A 13,503-nucleotide genomic window follows, 5' to 3' on the forward strand; every position below is an offset into this window, starting at 1 on the left:
AAGTATGCTGAGATGATTGTAATCTTACGAGTTACGAAAAAACAGAGGTATTTGAACTGCCTCCGCTACCGTTCTGCCCTATGCACGAAACGGGGTTAAGATATCGGGCAAAACAGAAGTTTATTGACAGAGACATTAACGGGAATCCATAAGACTGTGTCTTAGTGGCTGCAGTTTGTACGTACGGGTCAACTGAAAGTGAGCCACCTTATACCTGTAGGTGTCGTGCTGGAACGTAGGTTGTGCTATCTCTCTGGGCACTATCAATGGAACTGCTGCATGTCGCTGTCATGCAACACAGTGATGGTGAAAGGAAGGAAAGCTATATCAACTTTTAACGTTCCTCGGTGACGCTATTAGAGACAGAAAAGAATAGTGAGTATGGTATACAATCGTCACCGTCAAACAAATTTTTACCATTATTTTTATGTTTAAATGTAAAAATTTTGAGATATGCTAAGCTATTAGTTATGAAATAAACAACTAACTATAACGTCACATTTGTTAATCTATTCAGTACGCGTTTTCGGAGAACCGTACCTCTATTATCAGATGGATTTACTCTTATTAACAACATGTATACGTTCATACATACGATTTTTCCGGGCAACCTATGGCAGCGTCTGACACACACACACACACACACACACACACACACACACACACACACACATCGATAGGGAAGAGAGATAAACAATAATTTCGATTCACTACTGTTGGCAGAATCATGTTTTTTATGTTCTTTGGACTCGTTAGTTCTTAATCTACAATTCCTGCTTATTTTCTTTTATAGAGAGTGTCCGTGAGGGAAATACAATTCAGAAAAGCAGTTGCGACCACTACTGGTACTTATAATTGTATTATTGGCTGCGTTCGCAACCAATACATCAACAAAACTTCGAGTCATGTACTAAAACAGTTTTTTGTCTCTACTGTCAGACAGTGCCACGGGTTGCCCCGAAAAATCGTAAATGCTGAGCGTCTACGTATTGTTAACTTAAATAAATCGAACTGATGATGGAGATAAAGACTTCCTAATTGTGTAGTATAAAGATAATTGAAAGTGACTGGTTAATGTTATTACTGTATTTCAGCTGATAATTATTTTTATTATTTCACATTGCTGATTCCTTTGGTACAAGCCCTTCTAGATGACGCAGCTTCGGCGATTCGTCTCTCAAGATCTTACAGGTAACTGTTTTAGTCTGACTGATGAGTCCGTGTCATCCGCAAGTCTTGTGTTTGTACTGATTATAAAGAATGAAAAAGCTGAACCACGGAGTTAGCACAAGTCTGTTGGGTAAAGGAAGCCATTAAGCTTCACGGTTGCGTCACTAACAACATTGGCACATGCTCTCGCTCTAAGAGACACGGCGGAGAGATCTATAATTTAGCATGTGACTATGGCACACAGTTTGATTACCTTCAGTTTTATTTGTGTTTCTTCCGCACTAAAATGCAAATAGGTTAACTCAGAGACGAACGCTACTGCATAAACGAGCGCTAGGGACCTCGGCTGCGAAGGAGAAATAGCTTCCTCTCAGCAAATAAAACAACTCAATTTTAGAGTAAAACCGATACTGACATAATGTACAGGCTGATCAAAACGTCAGTATAAATTTGAAATCTTAATAAACCACGGAATAATGTAGATAGAGGGGTAAAAATTGACACACATGCTTGGAATGACATGGGGTTTTATTAGGAAAAAAAAAAAAATTCACAAAATGTCCAACAGGTGGCGAGTGAAAGATCTCTTGCACGCGTCGTTTGGTGATGATCGTGTACTCAGCCGCCACTTTCGTCATGCTTGGCCTCCCAGGTCCCCAGACCTCAGTCCGTGCGATTATTGGCTTTGGGGTTACCTGAAGTCGCAAGTGTATCGTGATCGACCGACATCTCTAGGGATGCTGAAAGACAACATCCGACGCCAATGCCTCACCATAACTCCGGACATGCTTTACAGTGCTGTTCACAACATTATTCCTCGACTACAGCTGTTGTTGAGGAATGATGGTGGACATATTGAGTATTTCCTGAATAGAACATCGTCTTTGCTTTGTCTTACTTTGTTATGCTAATTATTGATATTCTGATCATATGAAGCGCCATCTGTCGGACATGTTTTGAACTTTTGTATTTTTTTGGTTCTCATAAAACCCCAAGTCATTCCAAGCATGTGTGTCAATTTGTACCTCTCTATGTACATTATTCCGTGATTTATTCAAATTTATACTGACTTTTTGATCACCCGGTACTTTAAAAACAAGATGGCTATACTCGTCACATCAACTGGGCATGAGCATATCATTAGCGACGATTATTGTCATACGATCCTCCAACTTTTGCGCATAGTAATCAAAAATACGCGCCGGGTTATGTTTTCTGGGGGTGCAGTCTCAGTTCAGGACAGTGCCAGATCCCATACGGCGATTATGATGGTGAAATCTACGAGATGCTTAAGTGGGAAAGCCCACAAGACGCACTTTATGGCCCTCATCATTCACTCAGCGACTCAGTATAAACTGGTGACATTCAAGCTGTTTCACTGTACTTCACACAACACAACACGTTGCGAGGACAATACTCTCATCCTTGTCGACCTCATTTCATGTGATTAAAATACTAAAAGCTCTAACAATATGTTTTCGGGGTTAAAAATAAAATACTATGAACTATGACCCTTCGTTTTACATTAAAATAGTCCACACCTATTCATGTCAGTAATTCCTAACACACACCAGCACCCCTGATCAGGTAGTATCCTTTTCATTCTGTGTCCCGTGTCCAGTTGACGCTTCTCCTGTAGTTCTGGCTTAACTGTGAACTTCTATGCCCGAGCTACCACTGCATACGCGCAGTTACCGACTGAACCACAGTGCCATTCCACTTGTACCCTTTTCTTCCCTTATTTACTAAGACGCTTCTGAACATGTTGAAGTCTGTGATCGTCAACCTCTACCTATATAACATCTGCATTAAAATAAACGCAAAAATCTCGTACCGTTAACAACGTTATCGTATTTCTTTTCGCATATGAATTATTTAAAATTTTTCCAGCGCGTCGAATATTTTTCCTTTCTTTTCTGTGTGTTAGATTTCTAAATCGTCTTCTGTTGCCCTTAAGTAATAGCCTGCTTCGTGCACATGTTTAGCTAATGCTATATGGAGATTTCTAACATTTCTTCTATTTCCTTGCAGGGGTGGTCTGTTTCGCACACATGATTATCTATTTCTGACTGGACGTAATTCCTCAGCCTGAAAGCATCTTTATGTTCACTGTGTATTACTGAAAATGTTCTCTCCTCCTATACGACATACTCTGAATTACACGACGCCCACTTTTGACTATATATGTCTGATATTTCAAACATGCTCATCTTCTTACCGACAGTCTGTCTCAGGCTATGCCTTACTAAATTATTCAGCTGGAACACTACATTGCCGGTGTGACGTTTAAAGGTATTCACTACCCTTTGCAAGACTTTCCTTAACACGGCATAGTGACCACCACCTTTTTTCCTGAAGCTCTTTCGTTAGTTGTTAGAGTTTAATCAAATGAGCTTAGTGTCGGTAACCTGACGATAAGGACATTGTCTCATGAAACGCGTTGTTGTATTCTGTAATACTGCAGTTGCCTTCGCGCTACACGTACTACTATTGGCAGAATCGTATTTTTTGTGTTCTTTGTACTCGTTAGTTCCTAATTTACATTTTTTGCTTATTTTAGTTTATAGAGAGTGTGAGTAAAGTAAATACGGTTCAGAAAAGCAGTTTGTGACCACTAGATGGTAATTTTAATGGCGTTATTGGTTACATTTGCAACCAATGTATCCACAGAAGTTTGAGCCATGCACTAAAATAGTTTTTTGTCCTCTACGCCAGAAAGTGGTACGGGTTACCCAGTAAAATGACAAATAGCAATCGTCTACGTCTTTAACCGATTTCAGTCAACTTCAGTCATCTTCAAATACCCCAAGTCTCGAATTCTTGTTTTTATCTACTAAATAACTTTAGCCCATGTGTAGTCAAATATGTCATTAACTAGCTCTGAATGTATAAAAGTTATCCTTGATACCAACCGACTGCTGTCATGAAGCCTAACGTGAATAGCTATACATGTATAGCTAATGTGACGACTTTGCCTGATGAGGAGTAAGGCTGATGAAGAGGGTAGATGTGAGAAGTGGTGCTATCTGAAGAAGGGTTATAGCTGTTCATGAATGTAGTATATGTATTACTACAGTGAAATCGAGTTTATGCGTAAGCATTATCAGCAATTACTAAAGAAAGAGGTGAAACTTGACTATAAACAGCGACGCTTGGCTGCTGACAGGACACAGTCTTGTTGTGCGGACACGTCGGAAATCAGCTATCACATATGCTGAAGGAGAGGAATAGATTAATCGTCCAAGAATTTTGTTAACAATGTAACAATGACTGGGAACGAAAAGTGATAAGTCAAAAAACGACAATTTTTAGTTTACGTCACTGAAAAATACGTGTGAAGTGTCCCAACGTGCTTGGAAAATATGATAGAATTTACCACCAACAATTACGTGACATTTAAAGGAAGCTTTTCCTTTTTCGGTATAAGCTATATAGAGATCTGTAAGTTGTGATTTCTCAAATACTGAGTTGTTTCACTGCTCTCACCGGGGTGTAGTATATTCCGATATATGTGCGGTTCGCTGCCTGTCAGCAGCCACATTTAATGACTTAAATTTAAGATAAAAAAGGGGTTGAAATAAATGTTTGAATTAGACAATATTGATAATGTCGATAAGGGTGCTGTTTACAATAATGCGGCGTCACGTGTTACCGAATAGTATAAGCCGATGAGCAGAAGCAGATTATATGGGTAAGTGGTGAGGCACTTCATGTTGGTCTTATAGGACGGTTGTAATACAACTTCGATGTGGGTGCTATGGATAGTATTTTGATGAACCTGGGGGGTTGTGGTTGGTGGAGTGTAGCTATCAACTGGTGTTGTAAAACTGAGCAGAGAGCTTTCCTTGGTGTACAAAGATACATTTTGAAAGGGCTTGAGGTGCAGTATGCCCTCCTCTTAGCTCTTTAACGTACTGTATTACTTGGGAGACAAAGAGAGAAGTGTGCGATTACAAGCAGGAATACAATCTTTCTCCTATAACGTTCAATCTGTGTATCAAAGAAGCTATGAAGGAAATTAAACAAAAACTGAGAAGAAGTGGGATTAAAATTCAGTGTGGAAGAATCTCAATGAGAAGATTTGCCGATGACGTTGATATCTTCTTTGAGAAAGAGTGAGGATTACAGGATCTGCACAGTCTACTGAGCGCAGAATATGGATGGGTCTAAATCATTGAAACAGTAAAGTATTGAATAGCAGAAGAAATGACATTATCAATAAACTTAACATCGAAATTAAGGACGTCATAGAATATGGTCGAAGCAAGGAAGACATACGAAGCTGACGAAGAGAGAGCTCTCCTCGCCACTGCTAGTCGACTAGTATCAAACATAGGCCTTAAATTGAGAACGAAATTTACGAGAATGCACGTCTGCGGCAAAGCGTTTTGTGGAAGTGAATCGTAGACTCTAGGAAAAGATTGAAAGAAGAAAATCGATGTATGTGAAATGTGATGTCACAAAAAGATGCTGAAATGTAAATGGACTGACAAGAAATTAACTGAAAAAGTTGTTTACAGACTTGCCGAGGGCTGGAATATAAAGAAAACACAATTTAAAAGAAGGGATGTGTTCATAGGACACGTAATAAGACATCGGGGAATAACTTCCACGGTACTGGAGGGAGACGCAGAGAGCGAAAATTGTACAGGAAGCAGCTATCGATTGTAATTATCTTTTATTTTGTGAACGTCTTAAGATATTGAAACGAGCTTATCTGCAAATGTTAGTAGACACAGAGAGACACGTAATTTGGTTGTGTGGACAGACTTTTTAACTTTTGTATCAACAGAAGTACTGAAGCAAGTATGTGCCTTTAGGCTGTCTACGGGTATACGCAGACCTGCAAGGGTAGCCGCGCGCATTAACGCACTGCATCCGGGCGGACAATCCTGCTTCGAATTGAAGCGGACTGACGACGAGGCTGGTGAGCTGTCCACGCTGAATATAGTTTCTGGGCAGTTTCTCACATCCAACTAGGTAAATAGCGGACTAGTACCAATGTCCTGTCACAGATACACGTTATACAAACAATTAGAGAACGTTGTCACACTTGAAAATGATATTTACTCTAGGAAGAGCCAGGGGACGTGGTGCCGACCGGAAAGGGAATCCAGCCACTATCTGTAATTAAGATTGTCAAAAGTCATATAACAACACTGGCTCTGTGGAGAAACCGGAGTGTGCAAGGAAGAACTAAAAGAGACATATATCTACAAAAGCTGTTCACTTAAACATAGGTATATACACACATTCGAATTACTTTCGATAAGACCCTTTAGATACGTTAGATGTCAGCATATAGTTTATTTTACAACAGTCGTGGTTGGTGTTGTATCAGTGTCGAATAAAATAGGGCCAAGGAGAAATACGTTTTATCTTAGTAGCGTAGGCCTATCTTCTTCTTGAATATAACGACGGAGCTTGGCAAAAGAACCCTTCTTGGCAGAGTTTACACAGCAATAGCCGATTCAGGTCGTCATTCTTTAACTTCAGTATAATTTTTACGATATTTTTGCAACAACTTTCAAGTAGTATATCGCTGCACGCATGTTTTCAGTAGGTTTCGAATGCCGTTAAAAAGCTATATCGTTGCGTTAGAAATCATGCTTCTTTCTACACTCCGTCTATACGAAAGCTAAAAAACAAGATTAGTTGCTGCTCTTCTTGTACAATCTGCCGAAAAATTAGTTTCGATATCTTGAATCAGAATCGAAACAAAAGGGATGAAAGTTTTAAGTGGTCCACGCTGTTTATAGAAAATAATTAGGATGTTGGGTGTTAAGTGCTACTCTGAGATGGTGAGATCGGAATGGAAGAGAATATCTTGGTGGGATGCGTTAAATCGGTCAAGACGATAATGATCCCAAATATTTGCTCCGTCAGTGAGCTCAAAAATGTACACTCGTGGACAAAATGAGCGAGACCCCTCGCCTCGTTATGCTGATCCGCACAACTTTAAAGTCTGCTACACAGTATAACAAGCAGGGCGACGAAGTGCTACCAACATACTATGCACAGGAGTGGAATTGACAAACTATCTGAACTTTGTCAGACTGTTTTCAATCATATGTAAGACTATACGAGGGTTGGAACTTAAATAGTGGCAACTATTTATTCACAACCGGTACAAAAGAGTTACATGTTTGCACCTGCTACTGTCCTTCAAAGTAGTCACCAGCGTTATGTAGAACCCGTTGCCGTTAATCGCTAATAACAGTATTTTGTTATTTCGATAAACATCCCGAATGATTGTCGCATAAGCGGTGACATAAAGGTAGCAAATTCATGTTTTAGAGTCCAGAAAGCTCTATGCAACAGAAACTGCAGATCATTTTGCCATTTTCATTAAGAAATTGCCGGCTTATTCATGTCTGTGGTCATAAAAGAGGGCTTTTTGCCTAGGTTGTCTTCTAGCGTAGTGAAAGGTGTTTGCTACTACAAGGGAGGTCTGGGTTGTTTACGGTTCTAATCTCGATGGAGGCTGATAGATTATCAGTAAGGCAATTTTAAGAAATTCTCGCGCCCCCAATACGTTATATTTCTACCTTTATTCTGTACTGGCGCCCTGTGGATGTCAATGTGAAACTCTTGTAGAATTTCATACTTGTTACTGCCTTCCTTTTTCCGCTTCTGTCAATAATTGAATTGACTTACGTGTGGCACTGAATCAGTTTTAACTGAATTTCGTTATGAATCTTCACACATTGCTAAATTTGCACACTTTCAAGGTAAGTCAGCAACGGTAATCCACTGACTGGTCTGAAAGTTGACATAAACCGTTTCGCGGCCGAATGCGCATAATATTTTGCTAATTCGTAACGATCTGGGGTACTTTGTCTTACTAGGACAGTTGTGTTATCTCGATAAGCTGAAATTCATTTTTATTAGTACAGTTCATACTAATTAGCGTTTCTTCTTTCATTTATATCTTTTATTTACATGTTGTGTTTAGTACACTAATCAGTATTAATAGAGTCTTACACATGATTGAAAACAGTCTGACAAAGTTCAGATAGTTTGTCAATTCCACACCTGTGCATAGTATGTTGGTAGCACTTCGTCGCCTTGCCTGTTATGCTGTGTAGCAGACTTTAAAGCTGTGCGGATCAGCATAACGAAATGGCGAGGGGTCCCGCTCGATTTGTCCACGACTGTACATAGTTCTTTTGTTTTAATATTCTGTGAAACGTGAAGAGCTGCCCTTTTAAAGAAACACGCGGCACTACTTCGTCATTGCATACCCTTCCGTCGGTGGCGCTCTAAATGTATAAAACAAGGCCGTGGCTCACTTTCATTTGACTCGTCAGGCTATCTTTTGCCCCCAGAGTGGTAGGAAAGGAGGCGCCTGTGCTAGGGGTATCGGCGAGGCTTGTGTGCGTCCTCGCTGCCCGAGCTGCTGTCGTTGAGGTCTGTGAGGGTCAGCGGGAAGTAATCTGTGGCGCCCGGCGGCGGCGCGGAGCCGGCGGCCGACGCGTCGAACCTCTGCAGCGTGCGCCGGCGGTAGCTGCAGGCGCGCTCCAGCTTGCCCTCGTGCTCCACCTTGGACACCGACACCTTGCTGGAAACCGCCTCGGTACTCTGGAATGCCGTCTTGCCGTAAGTGCTCATGCTCCTCTTCTGCTGCCTCTTGGACGTCGTCTGGTCCGAGTAGGACGCGTTGCTCAGCGACAGCGATACGCGTATCTGTTTGTGCAGCTGCGGAATGTAGTTGGCCTTTTCATCTGCAACAAAAATCGAGACTACTGGAGGATTTTTCACACTGTGGTAGGCAACAGCTGCGTTCTTCATTGTATTAGAGAAAACAAAAATTACAGTATGAGATTTTCACTCTGCAGCGGAGTGTGCGCTGATATGAAACTTCCTGGCATATTAAAATTGTGTGCCGGACCGAGACTCGAACTCGGGACCTTTACCTTTCGCGGGTAAGTGCTCTGCCAGCTTTCTTTTTTTTTTTTTTTTAATCTCATTTTGTTCGCTTTCGTTCGTTGCATCTGCTCGTGGCGGACGTCGTAAGACACCCGTTTAAGTTCGTCGTTGATCGGTTAACTCAGTTTTTTTTATTACAGAGGGTGGCTAACCCTCTGACCGAACACGCTGAGCTACTGTGCCGGCGTTAAAATGTTGAAAATGTGTGTGAAATCTTATGGGACTTATTTGCTTAGGCCATCAGTCCCTAAGCTTACACACTACTTAACCTAAATTATCCTAAGGACAAACACATACACTCATTCCCGAGGGAGTACTCGAACCTCCTCCGGGATCAGCTGAACTACCCAAGCACGACTCACGCCCCGTCCTCACAGCTTTACTTCTGCGAGTATCTCATCTCCTACCTTGCCCGCGAAAGGCAAAGGTCCTGAGTTCGAGTCTCGGTCCGGCGCACAGTTTTAATCTGCCAGGAAGTTTCATATCAGCGCACACTCCGCTGCAGAGTGAAAATCTCGTTCTGGAAAACATCCCCAAGGCTGTGGCTAAGCCATGTCTCCGCAATATCCTTTCTTTCAGGAGTGCTAGTTCTGCATGGTTCGCTGGAGAGCTTCTGTAAAGTTTGGAAGGTGGGAGACGAGATACTGGCAGAAGTAAAGCTGTGAGGACAGGGCGTGAGTCGTGCTTGGGTAGCTCAGTTAGCAGAACAATTGTCCGCGAAAGGCAAAGGTCTCGAGTCTCGGTCCGGCACACAGTTTTAATGTGCCAGGATGTTTCAAACATTACAGTGTTGCTGCCGAAACTGATAGACACGGGTTCCCCCTGTCACCTACTCTGTTAATTTTTATATGTTGCCTGTGTCATAAATAAACAGCAAAAATTATTACTTCGACAGTTTCAAACAAATAACGCTACTCTATACACAATGCTCTTCGTAAACAACTGAGTGATTCTATCTGGAACAGGAGATGCTCTATAATGTTGCATGTACCTACAAAATCTGATCAAAAGTATCCCGACATCCATTCGTAATGGAGAGCTGACCTCTGTATTTCATGAGAGGTGGACCCACCAATATAAAAGATTACCAGGACTTCGTGTAGCACCCGGCCGGTGTGGCCGTGCGGTTCTAGGCGCTTTAGTCTGGAACCACGTGACCGCTATGGTCGCAGGTTCGAATCCTGCCTTGGGCATGGATGTGTGTGATGTCCTTAGGTTAGTTAGGTTTAAGTAGTTCTAAGTTCTAGCGGACTGATGACCTCAGATGTTAAGTCCCATAGTGCTCAGAGCCATTTGAGCCACTTCCTCCTTTTCCTGTTTCTGTTGCGTATAGTTCGTGGAAATAACGATTGCTGGTAAGCCTTCGTGTGGACCCGACTCTCTCTAATTTTATCTTGATGATCTTTTCGCGAGATATACATACGATGAAGAAATATGTTCGTTGAGTCTTTCAGGAACGTAGGCTCTCGGAACTGTAACAATGGTCTGCACCGTAATGTAGATCACCTCTTTTAGGAGCGTCTACCACTGAAGTTGGCTGAGCGTCCACGTGACGCTTTCGCGCTAACTAAATGAACCTGTAGCGAAACGTGCTGTTCTTCTATAGATCATCTCCACTTCCTCTGTCAGTTCTATCTGGTGCAGATCCCTTACTGACGAGCTATATTCAAGTATAGGTCGAACGAGTGTTTTGTAAGCTACTACATTTGTTGACAGATGACGTTTCCCGAGGATTCTTCCAATGAATTTCAATGTGGCATCTGCCTTATTAGCGATTAATTTTATGCGGTCGTTCTATTTCAAACCGCTCAGTACGCATACTCTAGATGTTTCATGTAGCAACTGCTTCCAGAAATTGTTCTGCAATTTTGTGATCATATAATAAAGGGTCTTCCTATCTGTGTATTCGCAACATTTGTTTGTGTTGACTGCGCCGGCTGGAGTGGCCGAGCGGTTCTAGGCGCTACAGACTGGAATCGCTCGAACACTACGGTCGCAGGTTTGAATGCTGCCTCGGGCATGGATGTGTGTGATATCCATAGGTTGGTTAGGTTTAAATAGTTCTACGTTCTAGGGAATTGATGACCTCAGAAGTTAAGTCCCATAGTGCTCAGAGCCATTTGAACCATTTTTTGTGTTGGCTGCCAATTGACACTTCCTACAACAAAGCGTCCATCCTCTACACTTCGCTACAATTTTCTAGCGTTGCGACTTCTCTGTATACAGCAGCATCATCCGTGAACTGCCTCATGGAACTTCCGAGGTTATCTTCTAGGTCATTTATATATATTGTGAGAAGTAATGGTCCTATAAACTCCTCTGGGGCACGCCCGAAGTTACTTTATCGAAATGCGAAATGTTCAAATGTGTGTGAAATCTAATGGGACTTAACTGCTAAGGTCATCAGTCCCTAAGCTTACACACGACTTGACCTAAATTATCCTAAGAACAAACACACATACCCATGCCCGAGGGAGGGCTCGAACCTCCGCCGGGACCAGCCGCACAGTCCATGACTGCAGCGCCTTACACCGCTCGGCTAATACAACGCGGCGTACTTTTACGTCTGAAAAATACTCTCCATTGAGAATGATGTGCTGTGTTCTCTCTTCAATCCAATCACACAGCTGGTCTGAGATTCCGTACCCCGTATTATGTTCATTAGGCGACAGTGCGGAACTATATGGAATGCCTTCCGGAAGTCAAGAAACACGGCATCCACACGGGCGCCTGTATCTGCTGCTTTCTATATCTCGTCGACTAAGAGAATTTGACACGATCGTTGTTTTCGGAACCCATGGTGGTTGCTACGGAGAAAATTTTCGGTCTCCAGAAATGTCATAATACGCGAGAGTAAAACAAGTTCCCAAGTTCTACAAAGACCGATGGCTAGTTTTGTGCGTCTGCTCTACGATCTCTCTTGAAAACGGGAATGACCAACGCCTTTTTCCAATCATTAGAAACGCTTCGCTCCTATAGAAACCTACGGTACAATGATACCAGGTAAGGTAGTTATCTGTGCCACCCACAGTTTGAGTGGCATTATGGTGACAGTGTGTCTAGACATATGGATTCGATCATTTTTCTGATTTCACATAAGGCCAGAATTTCTTAGGATTATCTGTCAAGTTGGCAGATGAGTTTTCCTTTCGTATTCGTTGAAAGCTTCACCCATAGCCCTCCTTACGCTGATTTTGGCTTCGTTAAGTTTTGGTTTGTACGTGAGGCTTTCGCTACGTTTAAATTTGCAGTGAAGCTCTCTTTATTTTCGTAGAAGCTTCCTTACACGGTTTTAAAACCGCGGTGGGTTTCTCTATCCATGACAACTCTTCTAGGTACACATTTGTCTAAAGCCTGTTGTACGACGTGTTTGAACTTTTTTCATTGATACTCAGCATTATCAGTGGAGGAGACGAATTTTTTGTGACGATCCCTCAGGTAATCTGAAATTGGTCTCTTGTCGCTCTTGCTGAACAGTAAGATTTTCCCACCTTTCATTGTAGTTCCATTTACAGTTGCATTCAGTGATGCTGTAACGGCCTTATGATCAATTATACCCTGTTGTACGCTAACTGAGTCGAAATCTTCGGGTCTGTTTGTCACCAGTAGGTCTCAGATACTATCTTCATGAGACTGTTATCTGATTAAATGCACAAGTTACTTTTCGCATAAGGCACTTAAAACAATTTCACATGAATCTCTGTCCGTATTACCCGTCCTAATCACTTGAGTCTCTCCGTCTATAGCTGGTAAGTTAAAATACCCTTCTAAAACTATAACATAACCAGGAAATTACGCGAAATATTCCTCCACTCAATTTTTTCGCCACGACTGTCGCTGAGACATGGAGTCTATAAAAAGCATCCGATAACCATGTCCGATTTGCACTCAGCACTTATCTTTACCCAAATTATTTCGCATTCTCAGTCAGCACTGATCTCACTAGATATTTTGATTACTATAAACATCCCTCCACCACCAGGGTTGAACCTATATTTGCCATAAACATTCCAGTCTTAGATTAGAGTTACCTTCTTATTAACTTCTGGCTTTAGCCTGCTTTTTGTCCCTAGTACTATGTGAGCAATGTTAAATGAAATTAGTGGCGGGACCTTTCCTTGGACGCTGCTGTAATTAACGAATACTATAGAAACATTTTCTTTCCCCGATCTACTATGATGGATGGTACTCTGTCTGGAATCAGAAGGCATCTGTGCGGTCTCTGGATGGATTTTTCAGTTCATAAAATCGCTAAAAAAAAAAACCACATGTACTCTGCTACACTAGTAATCGCTTCCTGCTCTCAGTGCACGCTTGACCCGCTAATGAATACCCAACAATTCTCAACCGGATAGCGGAGGTCGAGAAATTTGCATCTGATAGCGTCTCAGGGTCGTCTGAGCC

General features: G+C 41.9%; 1 protein-coding gene across 1 annotated transcript in view; it reads right to left on the bottom strand.

Moving 5' to 3' along the window:
• Positions 1-334: 334 nt before the first annotated feature.
• LOC124722659 (rho GTPase-activating protein 45-like) overlaps positions 335-13,503 on the bottom strand; it is a 699,512-nt gene continuing 686,343 nt past the window's right edge. The window contains exons 20-21 of the mRNA XM_047247804.1: positions 8,669-8,894; positions 335-353 (exon numbers count right to left, since the gene is read on the bottom strand). Coding sequence (XP_047103760.1) covers positions 335-353; positions 8,669-8,894 — 245 coding nt within the window. The remainder of the gene's footprint in view (positions 354-8,668; positions 8,895-13,503) is intronic.

This window comes from Schistocerca piceifrons, chromosome X (assembly GCF_021461385.2).
Source record: "Schistocerca piceifrons isolate TAMUIC-IGC-003096 chromosome X, iqSchPice1.1, whole genome shotgun sequence".
Classification (NCBI taxonomy): Eukaryota; Metazoa; Arthropoda; class Insecta; order Orthoptera; family Acrididae; genus Schistocerca; species Schistocerca piceifrons.